At 42.8% G+C, this 20,479-nt stretch overlaps 1 protein-coding gene across 4 annotated transcripts in view; it reads left to right on the forward strand.

The window, feature by feature from the left end:
- Positions 1–20,479, forward strand: part of IQSEC3 (IQ motif and Sec7 domain ArfGEF 3) — a 167,757-nt gene that overhangs the window by 47,055 nt on the left and 100,223 nt on the right. For all 4 annotated transcript variants that reach the window (XM_043966971.1, XM_043966974.1, XM_043966976.1 and 1 more), the window contains exon 2: positions 8,512–8,595. In XM_043966971.1, coding sequence (XP_043822906.1) covers positions 8,512–8,595 — 84 coding nt within the window. The remainder of the gene's footprint in view (positions 1–8,511; positions 8,596–20,479) is intronic.

The following is a 20,479-nucleotide window of genomic DNA, read 5'->3' on the forward strand; positions in this document are numbered from 1 at the left end:
GCTTGACAAGGCTCTTCTTGTTTTCACTCAACTTTCCATTTTAATGAAATGGGAAGACAGCAATGTTGGCTTTATATCTCCCACCCTGCTAACCCACGATGAGCTAAGAATATAAAGAATCTAGATGCAAAACTCTTGGGGAGAGGGTGTGGGAAAATAATAGTTCATCTTTAGTCCTTCAATAAAGGACTCGTTTCCTAACAGTCCTATAAAGTGGGGAGTCCATTTACAGACGAGGAAGCAGATGCTGAAAGAAATGATTTACTTAAGGTCACATACTTGGGGAGTGCCACGAGCAAGGAACAGGGCCCCATCTTCTGATTCCTGTCAGGCAGCCAGGTGGTGGAGTCAGGAAGACCTGAGTTCAAATTTTGCCTCACACACTTCCTAGCTGTGCATCCTCTTCTCCATAGCAAGGAGGGGAACTGGAGGCATTTCTCCAAGGAGCTGTGTGACCCTGAGCAAGTCACCCTGTATTTGCCTCCATTTTCTCTTCTGTAATATGGGGGGTAATAATAGTGCCTGCCTCCCAGGGTTGTTGTGAAGATCAAATGACATAATAATTAATTGTAAAGCACTTAGCATAGTGCCTGGCACATTAGTAAGTGCTATATAAAGTAAACTAATATTATTATTACTACTTGACAAGGACATTACAACTGGGGATCATTTGTGAGCATTTGAGAAAAAAAGATAAGTTTAGCTGTAAGAAATTGTAAGGAAATCTTTTGGGGGGTCTAAAATAACTTATTCATGGGTTGATTACAGAAGTCTTCCTTCCTTTCTGTCATTTGAATTGGCTGTCATTGGAACAGCTGACCTGGCCGCATAGCTTTTGTCTACTTGCTCAGAATCCTACAAACCCGAATGTTTACCCTAGAATCCTGAATAGTGTAAAGTAGATTGCTGGTCAACCTGGCAGCACCTTATGGACATCCAATGTGAGTGGAGTCCTGCCCAAAATCTTATTAGAGCGATTCAGAAGAGAACTCCCTCCAACCTGTGTCATATATGAAAGGAAATCACTGGGGCCCAAGGAGGTAAAGTGGTTGGTACTAATTATAACAGGATGATTCACGAGAGCATGAGCTTCCTTTCAATGGAAGTGTTCAAGGAGAAGCTGGATGACAACATGCCACTTGTGTGGTAATGACAGTGCATTTGTTGGCAATGTCTCTGGTTACTTCCAACTCCCAATATCAGAGAATCTGAGAGTGGGAAGGGAGAATATTTAGTCTGGCCCATGTATGAATAAGAATTTCCTCTAGAGCAGACCCACCAAGTGGCCCTCCAGTTTTTAGTTGAAGACCATCGATAAGAGAACATCAACCAACTCCCAAAGTGGCCCATTTCACTTTTGGGTAGCCTTAATAGTGTTTCCTTGCATCAAACCAAAAAATTCTCCTCAGAGCCTCTCCCCTGCCCAATTGTTCTTAGTTCTATCTTCTACAGAACAAATCTGACAGCTCTTCCACCCAATATCACCACAAGCATTTGAAGATAGCTACCATCTCTGTCCCCCCTTCTCAAGTCTTTTCTTTTCTAGGTTGCCCAGTCTTACTTCCTTCAACTGATCATCAAATGGCAAGATCTTGAGGTGTTTTGCCATCCCAATCACCCTCCTCTAGACACTCTTTGGCTTATCAATACTTCCTAGACTGTATCACTTGGAACTGAATATAATATTCCAAATGTGGTGTCATCAGGGAAAAGTACAGGGGGACCTCCCTAGTCCTAGGTATTGAGACAGCGTAAGTATTTTTGGCTGCCAGATCATATAGTTGACTTGTATTGCATTCACTAAAGCCCCCAGATCTTTCTCAGACAAGCTACTCTCTAGAAATGTGTTTCCCATCTGATACAAGCAAAGTTAATTTTGGGCCTATTAAATTAAAATTAAATTAAATTGAGCATCATGTTAAATTCAGCCCAATATTCTAACCTTTCTAGATCTTTTGGTGATTCTGACTTTGACATCTAACATTGTTAGCTATCTCTCTCAACTTTGTGTCATCTACAGATTTTTAAAGCATACCATTAGTAGTTTTATTCCAAGTTACTCATTAAAAATATTAAGCAATAAAAGATCAAAAATAGACCCCCTAAGACTTTCTACTGAAAACCTCTTTCCAGGTTACATGGAGCCATAAATGACCACTCTTTGGGTCCTGCCAGGCAACCTGTTCTCAATTACTATATTGTCATATTATTTAACCCATATCTCTCCATCTTTTCTAGAAGAATAGGTAGTATGACACAATTTGTCAAATGCTTTCCTAAGATCTAGGCAAACTAAAAATGCAACTTTCCTTCCCCTACCACCCTAGGATGCCTATCAAAAAAATGAAATGATGATAGCTTGACATTACCTGTTCTTGATGTAGCTATGTTGTTGACTGATCACTGTTTCCTTTTTAGATATTTACTAATTACCCTTTATTTATAATTTTGCCAGGAATGTAAGTCGTGATCATTTACCTACAGTTTGTAGATTCCATTCTCTTTTCTTTGAATATATAGATCAGATTGTCCTTTTGGAGTTCTTTGGCACCTCTATAATTCTTTTTTTTTAGCTTATAATTCTTTATAACCTTTCAAAGCTTCCCTGACAATAGCTCAGGACGTCACAGGAGTTAGGGTTTTCTGTATATAGGATGCAACTATTCTGGGTTCTAGTGACTTGAAATCATCCAACATAGATTTTGTCTTGCTAGTTATCTTGCATATCGACTCCCTATTGGCTACTTCCTGTTCTATTATTCCAATCTAAAGTTTATTTTACTTGGCAGAGAAATAAGAAGCAAATAAGAATGGAGCAGCCTTTGCTTTCCAACTTGGAGATTCAAGATTGCCTCTCTTGGAGGACGCACTTGAGGCTAGTGATTTCATCCTGGATTGGGGATGACAAGTCTGCTTCTCTTCATGGGATTTGGCACCTAATGGGTTTATTGACTCTGAAGCTGTGCTTCCAGGGAAGAGCAGAGAAAGAGGGACTGTGCTGCTTGAGAAGCCACAGGAAATGCAGGGCCCAATGGAAAAGCTGAGGAATCATTAAGAAGAGGGGCAGATTTTCTGGCTCAGAGCTTATTCAACAGGATAGTTGGACCTTAGGAATAGGCATACTAAGCGGTCCTTTGGCTTCTACTTGGTGGTATAGCCTCTTTCTTTGTGGTATGACTTTCAGGAATGACAAGGTCTTCTATTCTCCACCTATATGCCACACTACGCATTCTACAAGTATGACTTCAATACTTTGGCTTTAGCTAAAAAGGTTCTTTGCCCCTTTCTCAAAATACAAATAGCCCTTGGAAAGGTACTCTTAAGGCAAGGGTTTTTAAACTATTTTTTATCTCATGGCCTGCTTTGGGCTATCTAGTGAAGCCTATGGAACTCTTCTCAGAATAATGCTTTAAATTTCTTTTCTTTTTCTTTTTGAGGGCAACGAGGTTAAGTGATTTGCCCAGGGTCACACCTCTAGTAAGTGTCAAGGGTCTGAGGCTGGATTTGAATTCAGGTCCTCATGAATCCAGGGGCTGGAGCTTCATCATTGCGCCACCTAGCTGCCCTGCATTCAACAAAACTTTTATTAAATACTTACTGTGTATAAGGAAATGGCAAACTACTCCAGTATCGTTGTGTCAAGAAAATCCCAAATGGGGTCACTGAAGAGTTAGGACACAACCAACAATAGCAACGTGGGTACATATAATATACATGCTAATGAAGAAGCATACAAATACCTATGACACAAGGGGATTAAGATTAGTGAAAAGAAGAGCTCCAGGCAAAGTGGAATGGAGAATTTGAGGAAGGCTTCATGGAGGAGGCAAAGACTTAAACCAAAAAAGAATGGGAGGGGAATCCATTCCACTTATGGGAATCACTTGAGGAGGAATGAGAGAAAGAGCAGAAAGTGAGTGGACTCCAGAGAACAGTACAATGTGACTGGTATATAAAGTATTTCAGAGGGGGGCAGCTAGATGGCGCAGTGGATAAAGCATGAGCCCTGGATTCAGGAGGACCTGAGTTCAAATCTGACCTCAGACACTTGACACTTACTAGTTGTGTGACCCTGGGCAAGTCACTTAACCCGCATTGCCCTGCAGGAAAAAAAAAAAAAGGTATTTCAGAGGGAGTAGTGAGATAGAGCTTCTGAGACAGGTTAAAGCCAGATTATGGAGAGCCTTGAATGCTGTTTTTATTTGCTAGGAAATGAGAAAGCACTGAAGGTTTTGAATGGGGGCCAGGAAGGCAAAGGGAAGAGAATAAGCATTTCTACAGCATCTATCAGCCAGGCACTATGTAAGCACTTAACCCTGTTGGGTAGGTACTGTTATTATCCACATTTTGCACTTGAAGAAACCAAGGCAAACAGGGGTTAAATGACTTGAGCAGACGCACATAGCTGGATTTGTACTCCTGACTCCAGGCGCAGCGCTCTCTCCACTGTGTCATCTAGCTGCCTAGCCAGAATGGAGGCGTGACATGATCACAGTGGCATGTGAGGAAGCTGATTTTAGCACACAGTGTGAAAGGAGAAAGGAGAAGTGAGGGCCAGAGAAAGGGCGGTCTCGGCGGAAACTGAGCAGAGGGATTGGATGTGAGCGCTATTATGGAGGGAAAATGGACCAGATGTGGCGACTGATTGAATTTCCTATGGGAGAGAGAGGGAAGACTCAAAAAATGATTCTGAGGTGACAAGTCTGGTAGAATGGGAGAACAGTGGTGCCATCAATAGAAATAAACCTATGGGTGTTGGGGGAAAGAGGGTGAGTTCAGTTTAGACATGCTGAGTTGGAGGTGCTGCCGGGACACTTGGGTGGAGATATCCGCTAGGCAGCGATGATGCAGGACTTTATCTCCAAGATGCAGTTGGAGGTGGAGATGTAAATTTGGGAGTCATCCGCAGAGAAGCAATTAATTGAAGCCACAGGAGCGGGAAAAGTTCACCAAGGGAGAAACTGTGGAACAAGTCTGGTGTGGATTCCTTTAAGGCTTTACTCTAGTTACCAAGACTACAATCCTAGCATGCACTGCTCAGCCTCCTGGAGCCAGAGAGAAGTTGGGAGGGATCCTGAGAACTCCATGGGCCCAATTAAGGGAAGGAGTAGGAAAACGACAGTTCTGTGTTATGTAAAATTGATATGGCCCCAGGAAAAGACTAAATTGGTGCCATCATCCTGAGTCAAAAACAGAGAAGTAGTAACTGCCTATGCAGGGAAGGTGTTTCCTGGGAACAGGGGTATATTATAATGACGGTTAAGTGACTTGTCCAGGGTCACAGCAGCAGTAAATGTCAGAGGCCAGATTTGAGCTCAGGTCCTCCTGAATCCAGGGCTGGTGCTTATCCACTGCACCATCTAGCTGCCCCCCAGAATGTGTTTTAAGGGAGTGGGAATTTTATCAGAGTGGACATTCCTCTTCCGTGAAATTCTGAGGACTAATGGGGTTGGTGATAAGGATTCTGTTGGTTTGATTACAGGTTGCTTATGGTATTTGGGTTTTGGGGGGTTTTTTTTTTCTGATAAAAGTATTTTATTTTTTTCCAGTTACATGTAAAGATAGTTCTCAACATTGTGTTTATACAAGGCTTTCCAATTTCAGATTTTTCTCTCTCCCTCCCCTCCCTCATCCGTCCCCTAGACACTAGGTAATCTTATATATATATATATTATATGAGTTTGATGTTATTATATATTTATATATATAATAACATTAAACTTATTTCTGCATTAGTCATGTTATAAAGAGAAGAATCAGAGCAGTAAGGAAAACCTCAAAAGAGAAAAACAACAGCACCAAAAACAAAAGAAATAGTATGGTTCAATCAGCATCTATACTCCACAGTTCTTTTTTTTCTTTTCTGGATTTGAGATCTTCTTCCATCATGAGTCCCCCAGAATTCTCCTGTACCATTGCATTGGTGAGAAGAATCTAGTCCATCACAGTAGATCAACACACAGTGTTGATGATACTGTATACAATGTTCTTCTGGTTCTGCTCATCTCACTCATCATCAGTTCATGCAAGTCCTTCCAGGTTTCTCCTGAACTCTGCTCATTGTTTCTTACAACACAATAGAATCCTGCTTATGGTATTTGTAAGACATGCAGAATCTGTTTTTCTTTTGCCCAATTGTAAATGGAAGTGCCTTGCTTCCTCGGCTGTTAGGCAACTATCTAGTGTCCTAGGCTCTATGGGGACAATTCTGCTCCTTCTAGTGGAAGTGGAAGTTTTTCCTATTCAGCTACTCAGTGTTTACCCTGTCTCTCTCTCTTCCTAGTCCTGGCCTCTGAAACTTCCTTCCTTCTCATCCTTCTTCCCAGGCGGTGACAAAGCAGATTAGCATTCACAAAGTGCCCCGGACACTTAGGGTTGTTGTGGTGGCTTCAAGAAATATTGGTTCTACTTTCTGCTCTGCAAGAGGCCTTGGCCAAGGCATTTCCCCTTGGACTCTGTTTTCTTAACTTAAAATAGGGGTGTTGGGGCAGCTAGGTGGCGCAGTGGATAGAGCACTGGCCCTGGATTTAGGAGTACCTGAGTTCAAATCCGACCTCAGACCCTTGACACTTACTAGCTGTGTGACCCTGGGGCAAGTCACTTAACCCCAATTGCCGTCACCAAAAAAAAAATAGGGGTTGTTGAGGGGCAGGCTAGGGTGGTGCAGTGGATAAAGCACCAGCCCCGGATTCAGGAGGACTTGAATTCAAATCTGGCCTCAGACACTTGACACTTAGTAGCTGTGTGACCCTGGGCAAGTCACTTAATCCTCATTGCCCTGCCAAAAAAAATGGGGTGTTGGACTAGAAGAACATCTTTCCCAGCAAGGCAGGAGCTCTGGACTTTGAATGAAGAGATCTGGGTTTGAATCCAAGCTAGCTGTGTAACCTTGGATAAAACACAACCTATATGATCTTTTTTTCTTCATTTGTAAGGAATAATAATAAGTGTACTATCCATCCCATAGCCTTGTTGTGAGGAAGACACTTTGGAAATCTAAAAGCAATATATGACTATGAGTTATTATGATAGTTTTTCACAGCACTTTTTATTTTTTCCTTTTGATCGGTGAAAAAAGGAGGACGATAGGTAGGACCCAGGGATGGGGGAGGGACCATTTTTTCTGGGAAAGAGCAAGTTTCTACTGCAAGAAAGGATAGCTGTCTTTTTTTTTTTTTTTTTTTTTTTTTTTTTTTTTTTTTTTTAGTGAGGCTATTGGGGTTAAGTGACTTGCCCAGGGTCACACAGCTAGTAAGTGTCAAGTGTCTGAGGCCGGATTTGAACTCAGGTACTCCTGACTCCAGGACTGGTGCTCTACCCACTGCGCCACCTAGCTGCCCTGATAGCTGTTTTCTAATCTCAGCTTTGTCACCAATTTAGCCAAGTCACTTACCCAGGTCTCTTTACTCCCAAACAAACATGATGCTTAATCTACTACCCTATACCTTTCTTCATGTGGAGAATTGATTCTACTTCTGACCATCATGTCAAGTCTCATCATTATTTATATCTTGAGTTTTCTACTTGCAATGCAAAATTACATGCAGAAATGCATGTGTATGTATGATTATGTGAATATGTGATTATGGAGCAGCTAAGTAGTGGAGTGGATAGAGTGCCAGGCCTGGAATCAGGAAGCCTCATCTTCCTGACTTCAAATCTGGCCTCAGGACACTTACTAGCTGTGTGACCCTGGGTAAGTCACTTAACTTCTGCTTGTCTCAGTTTCCTCATCTGTAAAATGAACTGAAGAAGGAAATGTCAAACCATTCCACTATCTCTGCCAAGAAACTGCAGATGGGGTTACGAAGAGTTGGATATGACTGAAATGACCGATAAAACGGGAATACACTTTAGTTTCTGGACATTACAGACACTGCATTAGAGAAAGAGTGTCGTGGGTGATAATGATAGCTTCACATTCATGATCAATTGAAGGCTTTACAAAGTACAAAGTTTAACATGATGTACATGTATACCTATATCAGATTGCTTGCTGTCTTGGGGAAGGGGGAGGGGAAGGAGAGAAGGAAGGGAATAAATTGTAATTCAAAACCTTATAAACTACCTTTCCATGGAATTGGAAAAAAATAAAATACTATTAAGTAGAAAAACAATTTCCTCACAAGCTACTTGTAAAGTAGCTTCCATAAAGCATTACTTCCCTATTTTTACAAATACGGGAACTGAGGGTATAGAGGTGTTAATGACTTTTCTTAGGGCTTTGTAGTAGAAGTAGGAGAAGCAGGTTCCAAGCCAAGTCAGCCTGAGTCCAAGATCAGTGTAATGTCCATTGTATGCATGTTTTGTGGGAAAGAACAAGTGGATGAAAAGACTACCAGAGACTGGGGGCAGCAGCCTCTAGTTCTTAACTTAGTTCTTCCTCTGTCCTAGACCAGTGACATCAATTGTGTACAAAAAATGCCTGCGCATAATGATTGTGTTGGTGGGATCTGTGGGGTCCTGCAGCTCTAGACAGAGCTCTGACTAGCTTCTGCCTCCTGTCTGCAGGAATGAGACTGTGCTGCACCATTCTGCTGTCCAGCTGCTGATGCCGAACAGAAACCTGCATCTTCAGACCTGGCCTCCCCAAAGGTGGGAATTGGATGTCTGTCTCTGTCTTCTACCATGTTTGGGTATTCCTTTGGACCTCTCCTGTCTTCTTTGCTACCTGATCAAACCCTTCATTTTCACCCTCATATTCCTTCCTTCTGCTTAATTTTCATCTTAATTTCTTACTTTTCCCCTTTTTCTTCACTCTGTTCTTCAAGTCACTTAACCTCTGCCTGCCTCAGTTTCCTCAAATGGGAATATAATAGCATCTACCTCATGGGGTTTGTTGTGAGGATCAAATGAGATAGTATTTGTAAAACTCTTAGCATAGTGCTTAATAAATGCTTATTCTTCTCCCCTCTTCCTAGACCTTTTGGGGAGTAGAGCACCTTACCCCCTTTTCATTCTTTAAGTGCCATGTGAACTGAATGAAAACTAATTAGGCTTAGTTTAAAATAATTTCATACCTATTCAGATAATGGGAAAATAGCCTGGAGGGGTTTGAAAAACCAAGTGTAGGGAATTATGGTCCCAGACCTTTGCCCTCAGAGAGGTGAATGCATAAGTCTAAATTTGGTTTTCTTCCATAAGGAGAAGTATAAGAAGTATATTCCATTTATAGCTATGTTCCAAGAGGTCCTAATCTTCCCCTTATGTTCTCTCAATATGAGAACATATATTTACCTCACTCACTTATTCTGAGCCTTCTCCCCCTATTTTTTCCTTTCCCTGGAGAAAGAACAGAAGGCTGGTAAAGGACAAAACTCCAGGCTCTCATCCTAGAGCACCTTTGGGGATTTCATCTTCATTCTTAGGATTTAGAACTTGAAGGGAGCATCTAGTTCACACCCCTCATTTTACAGATGAGAAGTTGAGGCCCAGAGAATAAAGTGATTTGCCCAAGATCACACAGTTAGCAAGTAGTAAGAGCCTGGATTTGAACTTACATCCTCTGCTTAAAAATTCTGTGTTCTTATCACTACTGTGCTTTGCTTTCTCCATATTTCTCTCCTCCCATTCCTGAATCATTATAGCATTCTAACACCCCTCCAGTCTCATCTGCTGTCCCCCTGCCCCATCCCTGAAAGCCTCTTCTGCTCCTCTCTAGCCTAGGAAGGTGGGTAAGGAATGGACCAGGTTGCAGGTATTTTTTGGCAAGAAGTGGGAATATGATTGACTTCAAACTCCAGAGAAGACAGGGACTATTCAAGTTGGGAGGCTATGGAATGAGGCTTTTTCTCTGGAGGTGAGTTTTTTCATGGCGCTCTGGGACCTCCAACATATATGGGGATCTTGTCTCATGATTTGGGATGTGTTAGTGGAAATCTACCATCTTGGTTCCTGTGAAGACTGCCATTTACCTTTCACTTTGTGGGATATCAGCTAGGTTTGGGACCTCTCCCAGAGGGAAGTGTTTTTACTTCAGTTTTGTGTTGATTTTGTTGGGAGCCTGAAAGCCCCTCCCTTCCTTCTCCCCTCCCCCTAACCCAATGAGGGGTGGTTATGACTTGTCCCCAGGTTGGTCCAGGGCTCTGACCTCGCTATCCATTTCTGCTTTCTCCTAGATCCTGTTGTTCTGTCTGTCTGTTTGTCTGGCTTGTAGCTTTCCACAGTGTTTGTCTGTCTATCTGTGTTGTCAGGCCCTCTGATTCTCTGGGAGGATCCTGCCTCTCTGTTATCTTGTCTTGCTGCCTTAGAGAATCTATATCAGCCTGTTTGCTTCTTGACTTCTCAAGGGGGAATTCTACTTTAGTGTATTGATATTGCCTTCCATAAGACTTGCATCCTCCTCTGCCCCCTTAAATCTCAAGTCCCTGGGATGGGGCATGGGATGCCCTTACTTCTCTTCAACAAGAGGAGGCTGTACCCTTGGGGGAATTCCAAAGAACTACACACCGTTAACTTCTTTCAACCCTCTCTTCCCAATCTTGTGTTTGGCATAAGAGGAGGTGCTAGGACTAGGAGTTCTAGCAGAATTTGCTAACCAACATCAGAAGGTTGGACATAAAACCCCTAATGGCCTCTCAGAGTAAAGTCTCTTTGTAAATCCATCCGATTCCCTCCAATTCAGCCAAGCTCCAAGCACAGTAAGGCCTCCCAGTGCTGTCCCTAGGATAAGCCATTTAGGCATCCTAGTGACTCAGAGAGGAGTCCAGAAAAAAATAATCAGATCTCACCATGGTCTCCTCAATGGTTCTGGGCAGGATAAGGTAATTGGGTCTCGGCTTTTGGATGGTCAGATCTCCCCTTGGTTTGATCAGATTATAGAAAAAGATAATGACATTTCTCCCCAGCTTATGTTGCATGAAAGAAGGGAGGACAAGGGCTCTGGGAGAATAGAAGTAGATCCAATCAGAGGAGGTCTGTTAGCCCACTTCTCGCTCTATTCATGATCCTGTGCTTGGTTCTCTGTTTTAATGAGGGCAGCCTTCATGAATACTGTGACTTTATCCTGTGTGGCTGGTTTTAGCCAATTGGACCATCTAGGGGAAAACTGTCAGAGCTGGTCTGTATTATCCCCTCCATCCCACCCTCCAAATGTGGGGCTAAGCAGAGTATCTTTAATTAAGCTATCTGGGTGCTGGTAATGTGGCTTGTCACCCTAAGCCGATTATTTGGTCCTGGGATTAATCGAGTGTGTAAAGGGAGAAACAACTCATGCTTTTAGCCAGCTAAGGATTCAGGCCTGGTGGCCCAGCTTCTACTCTCTAGGGGGCCCAGGAGGACCCCTTCCAGGAGAACAGCTTGATGCTTGTGAAGGAGAGTGTGGGAAGAGGAAATTGTTGTCTTCACAGGACAGAGTGGGGAACTAGGAGGGAATAGCATCAGTTCTTTTCTGGTAGAGAGCAACAGGCAGAGAAAGAATTCAAGTCAAGCCCGTAGGAAGGGAAGGAAGTCACAAAGGGTGAGCATCAGGGGCCAGAGCAGTGGGAAGCAGTTTACAGGGCTAGGCCAGTGTCCTCAGAGCATGTGGAACCAACCCCTCCTCTGCTGAGCCACCAGAGAGAATTTCCAGGGCCTTGAACCACTATTGTTCCCTTTGTCCCCGGGAAAGGTAGGCCCCTTGGCCAGGCTCTCACTGGGTGATTTAGTGACGGCAACACCTCCTGGTGGGGTCGGTGGGGCTGGGGCTCTAGTCACTGTCCTATTATTTGGACCCAAGGAGCACTAGAAAGAACTCTGCTTCCATATGGGCTGAAGAGTCTAGGCTGCCCCAAGCCTGACTTGCCCCTCCCCTTCTCCTTTTCCCCAGTTAATGGCAGGACTTTATTCCGGGGAGCTGAATAGGCCAGTAATTGCAGCCCTACTTTTCCATCCCTCTGGCTCCCCTCCCCACTCCTCGTCCCCCATCTCTCCGTGACATGCCAAACAATGACCCAGGAGCTGGCCAGGCGCCTCTCAGCAGTGAACAGAATTGCAGTCCATTTGTCTCCGTGGGTGGCAACGGGCCCCGATGAGGGAGATTGGTTTCTATTGGAGTAATGAGAGGAGGCTGCTGCTGGGATAAAGCCAGAAGCCGCAGCTGCTTTTCTGGAAGGGGAGGCTCCAGGCCCAGGGGGTCTCTCCCGCTTCCTGAGAGGGGTTTCAGAGCTGGAAAGAAAAGGTGCTGCTAAAGAGAGCACCCTGGGAAATTGGGAGCAAGGTCTGGGAGGCTTCTGCAGTCCTTAAACCTCAGAGGCAGGCAATAGTATTCTAGAGCAAGAGCAACGGCCTACAACCCCATCATAGGCCAGGAATCTCCCCCTCCCCTTGACCTTCTTTCTTGGGAATACTTCCTTCCCGCCAATCCCCCACATCCATAGCCTAGAAGCTAGAAAAATGCTCAGTGGAGTGCTCAAGAGGAATTTTTTTACCCATTTACAAATTGTACAACCCTAGACTTTCTATTCTCCTCAAACCTAGCATGATGTTTAAATTTCAGTCATTTAAATAAAAAATATATATATTATTTAGGGTCCTGTGCTAGCAAGGTGCTATGCCAGATACTGAAGATCCAAAGATAATGAATAGTCCCTACCCTGACGAAATTCATGTTCTATTGGAGATACAACATGGAGACAGATGAGTAAATACAAGATAATTTGAGAAGGCACCATCACTAGGGAGCTCAACAAAAGGCTCCCATATGTGGGTGAGATTTAGGATTCTAAGAGGCAAGAGTGTTGAGGGAGTATATGCCAGCCACTGGGGAAAATTTGTGCAAAGGCCTGGAGCGGGGAGATAGAACAGAGAGTCCAGGGAAGGCAAGCAGGGCCCTTTGACTAGAATGTAGATAGAGTATATGAAGGATAAGGACCAGACCTGCAATTCTATTGGTCTGGGGAATTCCCAGGTGAGGAACCTCTTTCCCTATAATGCTCATCACCTCTTCTGCTTGTCCAGGTCTCTTACAGAGCGGTCTAGAACACTGGGAAATGATTTGCCTAGAGTCACATAGTCAGGGTTGGAACTTGAACCCAGGTCTTCCTGGTTTTTGAGGCTGCCTCAAAATGTAAATGGAAGTAACTTGAAACCAGTCTAAAAAGGTAGACTGGAATCATATTGTGAAAGGCTTTACATGCCAAGCTGAGGCCTTTGTATTCTCTCTTTTTTTTTTTTTTTTTTTTTTTAGTGAGGCAATTGGGGTTAAGTGACTTGCCCAGGGTCACACAGCTAGTAAGTGTTAAGTTTCTGAGGCCGGATTTGAACTCAGGTACTCCTGAATCCAGGGCCGGTGCTTTATCCACTGCGCCACCTAGCTGCCCCTGTATTCTCTTTTAGAGGCAATAGGGAGCCACTGATGGTTAGCTTGTGGTTATTTCATTTGGGGACCAGCCCTTTGTCCTACCAAGGCCAGAGGAGTTGGGGGTGAGTATATTTGGGAGAGCTCTCTTTCCAATGGAGGCAGCTGGACTAGGGCTCCTGGGGAACGGACTGTGTTAGTCTGGGTTGGGGGGAACCAGGAATGAGCCCCTGGCTAGGTTGGGCAGAGCAAACATTTCCCCTTTTCCTGGTTGTTCTCTGAGTGGGGTTGCTGCTATCAGGGCTGAGGTATGATCAATACAGCCTGGCCAGTGTTTACTCAGCGATTATGAAGCAATTAAATTCTCAATCAATACAGTTTAAACTTCAAGCAGACGAGTTCTCCAGGCCTCCTGTGCCTGCTCCATTAGTCACAGCCCTGGCTTGGCAGCTGCTGGGAGGGAGCCTCTGGCTTGGAGCTGGGTGTATGTCAGTTCTTTTTCTTCTCATCCTTCCCTGCTGTTCAATGCTTAGCAAGGAGGGGGCCTTCTATTAAGCAAGTTGAATGAATTCCCAAGATGCTATTGGGCAAATTGCAGGGGCTCAGGCCAATGCAACTCAGGTTTCCTCATAGGCCATGGATACCTGTCCCAACCTACCCCACTCCATTTCTTGGCCTCTCTTGCCATTGTCTCCCAGGAGAATCTTCAAACCAGTACCAGGGAGTGAAGGGGTGAGGTCAAAGGAGAAATATTCTTATTCCCATCAGGGTAAAGTTTCCTGGGACTCTGTATCTTGAAATCCAGGACAAACAGCTATTAAGTAATGTAATGATTGGAATGATGCCACCTACTGGAGACTTGCTGTGGGAAAGCTCCACCATGAGGAAAATGCCTCAGAGGGCAAGGCCATGTGGCTTTTCCTTGGTGTCAGGAAGTGACATTTGCTCATGGGTGCTGTCTATCAAGGCTACCAGCCAATCAACTTGAAGAGCCTCCTATTTTCTGGGAGGAGACCAGAAGGAGGAAGGAGGGCCTGCGCAGAGAGCTCTCGCTCTTTTGGGTTCCTGACTTGATGGTGGTGGTGGCGGCAGAGGACTTCACAGGAAATTTGAGGAAAGATAGGAATGCCAGGCTGTTGGAATTCTGTTCTCAATCTTTTTCTTTCTATTTTTCAATAAACCCTTAAAAACCTAAACTCGTTTTATCAGTGATTTTAGTCAGTTTCCCCCAAAACTGGGGGAACAGATTAGAATCCACATTTAGAATCTTAAATTACACAATTAGTAGGGAATAATAATAGCCAATATTTATAGAGCTTTAAAGTTTGTAAAGCACGCTATGTGTTATTTCATTTGAGATTCACAACAAACCTGAGTAGTACAATTCTCTTAACTTTACAATGAGAATGGGGCTGGATGTGCAATTTGATCTGGATACATTATAGCTAGTGTTTAAGGCAATATTTAAATGTACTTCTTGACTCTAAGGCCCAATAAGGCCTAGGCCATATGACACCTTGGTAACCTGGTTTGGATACATATATATATATACACATACATATATACACATACACACATATACATATGTGTGTTTGTATGTATACACATATGAATATATGTCTTCTTAGAACTGGTTTCTTTTTTCTCAGAATCCCTTTACTTCTAGTAATTCTACTAGTGTTTCTGGCCATTCTGTGAGAGGGGTCTTTTACCTCAATCCTAGAGGCTTCTCTCTCTCTACCAATCCTTGCTAAGAATTTCCTCATCCTCAAACCATGAGCAGTGATGGAGGTCCCTTTAACTTTTAACAAAGCTGCTATGCTGTTTACAGTATCAACACATATATGCAATACTTTAAGCCAAAGAGTTTGCTGGTATTTTAATGAATAAAAAAAGTCAACAAAGAGGTTTTGAAGATGGACATTATTTAATTTCAATTACTTTAGGAGACAAAGAAGACAAGAGAGACATGTTATTTCACAGCTTTTAATTCTGGTTAACACTTCCAGGGTACAATGTATGGGGTATCACTGAACTCTAAGTGAATGCTGATCTACGCCTCCTTAGTGCTGAAAGAAATTTGGAGGTGGTAGACATTGTGTAACAAGGTCATTGTGTAACAAATGCATGTTTGGATTTGTTGAGACACAGCTTCCTTCTCATTTCACCCTTAGCATTTGTCTCAAGGTAGAAGCATACAGGGCATGACAAAAGTACTTTATTTGACAAGTTTTTTGTTTGTTTATTTGCTGGGAAGTATGGACTAAAAAATACTACATATAGATAGACAACAAAAGAGATTTTAGCTCACTTCATTGCAACTAGAAAATATAGTTTTACATGTCAGGAAGAGGGATTTAGATGCAAGAAAATCTGTCTTTCAGAACTGAAAAGCATTCTAACGTGTTACTCACTGAGGTTCATTAGCTCCCTTTTGTAGTGATATTAAGAAGTAAGATTGACAGGTGGGGGCATAGTTCATCCTTGAGATAGTGGGAACAGTACTTTGTTTCTATGAGTTTTGCCTATGTTTGTTCATTTCTTACATTTGTACCCTTGTCTCTTGGGTCTCTCTAAATGATCTCAGTTCAGAGAGGAAGGAATGATGGCTCTACGGGGAGATATTCATGCCAACAATTGGGGGTGTGCGAGGTAATGAGAGACAATGGCATTAGAACATTTGAATGGATCTAGGTGATTGGAGGTTGTGGAAATGGAACAGACAGGAGAATGGCAGTCACATCCAAGGGAGGGAGAGCCAGGTAGGCCATGCTTCTCCCTCCCTCATCTGTGTTCTTGGGCAACTTCTGTGTTTTGTGGGACATGACCACTGTCTGCATATATAACAGTCTGAGCTCCCTTTAGGTTCCAAGGGTCACAAGAGTACCTGGGTTGCTTCCATAGACCCAAATATTAGAATGAAGATTCTCTGGCAAAGTTCTGTTTGTTTGTTACTGTTGGATTCATGATGGGAAGGGAAGGGAATAAGGCTTTATTAGGCATCTCCTGTATGCCAGGTACTATGCTAATCCCTTTGCAAATATGATCTCATTTAATCCTTATCACAGCCCTTGGAGTTAGATGCTATCATGATCCTCATTTTACAGATGAAGAAATGGAGGCAGACAGAGCTTACGTAAATTTCCCAGGGTCATATAGTTAGTAAGGGACTGAGGTAGGATTTGAATTTAGGTATACCTGATTTCAAGTCCAGTACTCTATCCTAGCTAGTCTTAGAGAAAAAATTGACAATGTGAATATGCTAAGAGCAAAGGGGCTACTAACTTTAGATGGAGAAAGGAAATGATTGGCGGTGTCCGCAATCCAGGAAATACTTTATAATCATAATTACCATCATCTTTACCCAAGAGTACCTACTGTTTTCTAGTGTGCCATTACTGGAGGTCTTCAAGTATAGACTCACTGATCACTTATCAAAAGTGCTGTAGGGGACTCCTACATAGAAACAAGTTAATGAAGATGACCTTACAAATCCCATCTAACTATAAAATTCTGTAATTGTGCACTGAACATTGTAGAGAGGAATAGAGACAGAAGTTTTAAATAATAGACCACTACTGATACAGATGATGACATGGAGAACAGACAGACATTGATGACAATAATGAAGAAAACAAGAAAGTCTGTTTCCACTTTGTACCTGACAAGTTCCTGTGGTGGAATGGTGTTTGGTCTGTAGCCTTTTCTTATTTCTTCATCTACATAGAGGATTGGAAGAGAGCAGGTAACCCAGCAAGGAGATGATACCGGAGATGCTAAATTCAGTCATTTGGCCCTAGACTGGGCACCTATTTTATATGCTAAATGAAGTGGAAAGATGATGATAAAGATGAAACCATGTGACCTTAGACATGTCAATTAACCTATGTGGGTCCCAGTTTCCTTATCTATAAAATTTACTTTCAATCTAATTTAAAAATACTGCTTAACTCATAGGGTTGTGACAAGGATTAAGTTAAAATGCTTTGCATAGGCAAAGAGCTATATAATCATTATTATTACCTACATGCTATTATTACTGAGTTATTATTATTGTCATATTTGTAACAATTCTTCCATAGTTTATTAACACTTTAGTAATAAAAACATATGAAGTAGAGAATTGCTGTTTTTCAGAGAATAGGAGTCAATGTCCAACATGCCCTGTAAAGGAAGGACAAAACATGACATCAAATTGACTCAAAAACAAATTCATTTGCTGGGAGTAGGATGACAGAGATCCTGAAATACAAGACTCTACAGGGGAAAAGACTCTAGCATATTACCCCATTCAGGAGAGACAGAGATGTTAGGAGACCACCCCTTCCACTCTCCCAGGCAGCAACATCAGGGCAATAAGAGGTTGCCATAGGGGATGAGATGGGGAGCCAAGTCAGGGAAGATCTTTCTTGGAGTGCTTATGCTAGGAAGTTGGTAGGTGAGGAAATGTACCATCAGGTAGTTTCCTATTTTAACTGATATTCTTGCTAACTTGTTGCTAACTTCGGTTGTTTCTACACTGATGAAGGAGTATACATGCTTCCTCTAAATTTTAGTGCCCTGGGACAAAGCCTCCATTGCCCTGCCCCAGTTATAGGGCTAATCATCCTCGTTCCTAGGTACCTCACAATTGATCCTGTTCTCAAAATGTGGCCAGTCAGCATTTTACTTCATCCCTGCCTTTTCTTATAGCAAGTTCCATTTCTTTTTCTCATTCCCACCACTCCCAATCTTTGGGTCATATATTCAAGGCTGACTCATTTTGAGGTATGATATTCTTTCTCTCCACGGGACATATTCATTGATGTACTCACAGCTTTATAATATCATGCATATAGTACTATGCAGGAATATTTATGTAGAACTTCATCAGAAACTCTCTCTTGACATGAAGAACCTAGGTAGACGATGGGGATTTTCTCCCTCTTTTCCTTAGTAGCCCTGACCCAGGAAACCTTGGGAAAATGCATTCATGGTATAGCACAGCCCCAAACACTCTGAGACCAACACCTCCTCCCTACTCACAAGTACACAATTTGCAAAATTAAAAAGAAGAAAGGAAAGCAAAAATCCTTAAATAGATAAATGATACAGTAGACAGATCACTGACTCTTGGAGTCAAAGAATTTGGGTTCAAATCCCAGCTCTGATACTGTGATACAAATTGCCTAATCTCACTGAGCCTCAGTCTTCCCATCTATAAAATTGGGGTGGGGGTGATTGTACTACATTGTCTCTGATGTCTCTTTTTTTTTTTTTTGGTGAGGCAATTGTGGTTAAGTGACTTGCCTAGGGTCACACAGCTAGTAAGTGTAAGTGACTGAATCTGGATTTGAACTCAGGTCCTCCTGACTCCAGGGCCGGTGCTCTATCCACCGCGCCACTTAGCTGCCCCTTCTGATGTCCCTTCTAGCTCTAGATTTTATATTTCTTTGATTAATTAGTTCTCAACTAATAATTCCCAAGTCTAAGAGAATACCCAGAGTCAATCACAGAGCTGAATATGAAGGCTTCCCTGGTGGAGTACCTTCTCCCCTCCCACCCTGGTGTGGCCTGCTGGTCAAATGGAATGAGTAGGGCATTCTCCATCTCCCCTTTTCTCTATTTTTCCCTCTTCCAGGACAAGATCAAAAGAACTCTCGGTCTAGATGAATGCCAATTTCTTTGCTGTGAATACTTACATGAGGCAGATTTCAAGATGTTCATGGCTTATTACTTAGTTTTATGAGTTGTAGCCAAATAGGCATCAGCTACTGGCCAACATTCTAGTAATTAGGCTCACTGTACAGTGGATCACTGGCCTCTTAATTTAGGCTTTTCTAGTATGATGGGACCTATCAGGATATGTTTCCCACTATTATAAACATGAAGAACTAAAGCCCAGAGTTACCTCCTTGCCAGATGAGACTTTGGAGGAAGACTTTTATAGAGAAATAAAAGTGGTACCAATATACAGTTACCACCAGCAGCAAAGAATGGATTGATTCTTTACAGGACACAGCTAAAAGGTCAGTGCTGGAACAGATGTATCAATCACGCTCCTCCTTCTCCCACATGTGTTTAAGAAAGCATGAGGCTGCTAGAGAATTTGACAGGAGGTCATGATTTCAGGTATGGCCCCATCCCTATAGCTGTTCAAAGAGAAAAGACACTTGGTTGGCCATTCTATTTTTTACTTTCTAAGCATCTGGAGGGAAGCAGACTTTCCAGTGACAGAAGCCAAGAAAGTGCTTGGCCAGACTTAAGACAATTGTAGGGACCGTGGGGAGAAATGGAACAGCAAAGATTTATAATAGACTAGAATGTGCTAAGTAAGTGTCAGAGAACCAGAACATATTAAAGTGAAGTTGATGGGATTGGCCAGGTGTGAATCCCATCAGCCTCAGGAACTTTTTAGTGTAGGATGACCTTTTGCACTCTACCTTCCCTACCCCCATCCAGGAGCAGAAATTAATGACTTGAATGAGAAGCAGTACATGGCAAGTGTCCAATTGTCCAGGTGAGTCTGGGAGGGAATTTTTTTGACCTCCAGTTTCTGTCTTTTGGAAAACACTCAAAAAACAAAAGAGCTCCTGAAAATGGTATTTTCATCCTGTGGCAGGTTACCTTGAGGATAATCTTTCTAAGAGACTGGGTTCAAGAGTTCCCAAGATTCTGAGAATTCTTGAGTCGGAGGTTGAATACTGACCTCCTAGGAGATTTCCCCAACCAAGTGCTCCTTGGAGGAGAAAGGGGAACCTCTTAAAGAATTGTCTTGCAGTTATTGTATGGGGAGAGAGGGGACAAGAGATCTGGACCGTGCCAACCCTTCTATTGCTACGAGTTGCCCAGACAGTTCAGGCTCAAAGTCAATGCAAAGCATTTGTTCAGCAGTCCCCCCAAATAACTTTACCTTAGGGGATCCTTAATGGACTATTTGGGCCCTTTCTGTTTCTATATTTGTCTTTCTGTCTTATCCTTTTTCTATGACATGTGAAATAAAGGTTTTCCCACATTTATGACTCATACTACATACTGAGTGCCTGTGAGGGAGTTGAGGACCCACATTTGGAGAACTTTGACACAAGATTTGTTTAGTACAGTCTAAGGTTGGTGAGGATGTGAGAGGGAGACAGAGACAGACTCCTGGTGTAGGGGTCATTCTCAAGTGTAAACACAGTCTATGTGAACTAAATTTCTGGTGGAGTTGATCCATGGGTCACA

This window comes from Dromiciops gliroides, chromosome 5, assembly GCF_019393635.1.
Source record: "Dromiciops gliroides isolate mDroGli1 chromosome 5, mDroGli1.pri, whole genome shotgun sequence".
Taxonomy (NCBI): domain Eukaryota; kingdom Metazoa; phylum Chordata; class Mammalia; order Microbiotheria; family Microbiotheriidae; genus Dromiciops; species Dromiciops gliroides.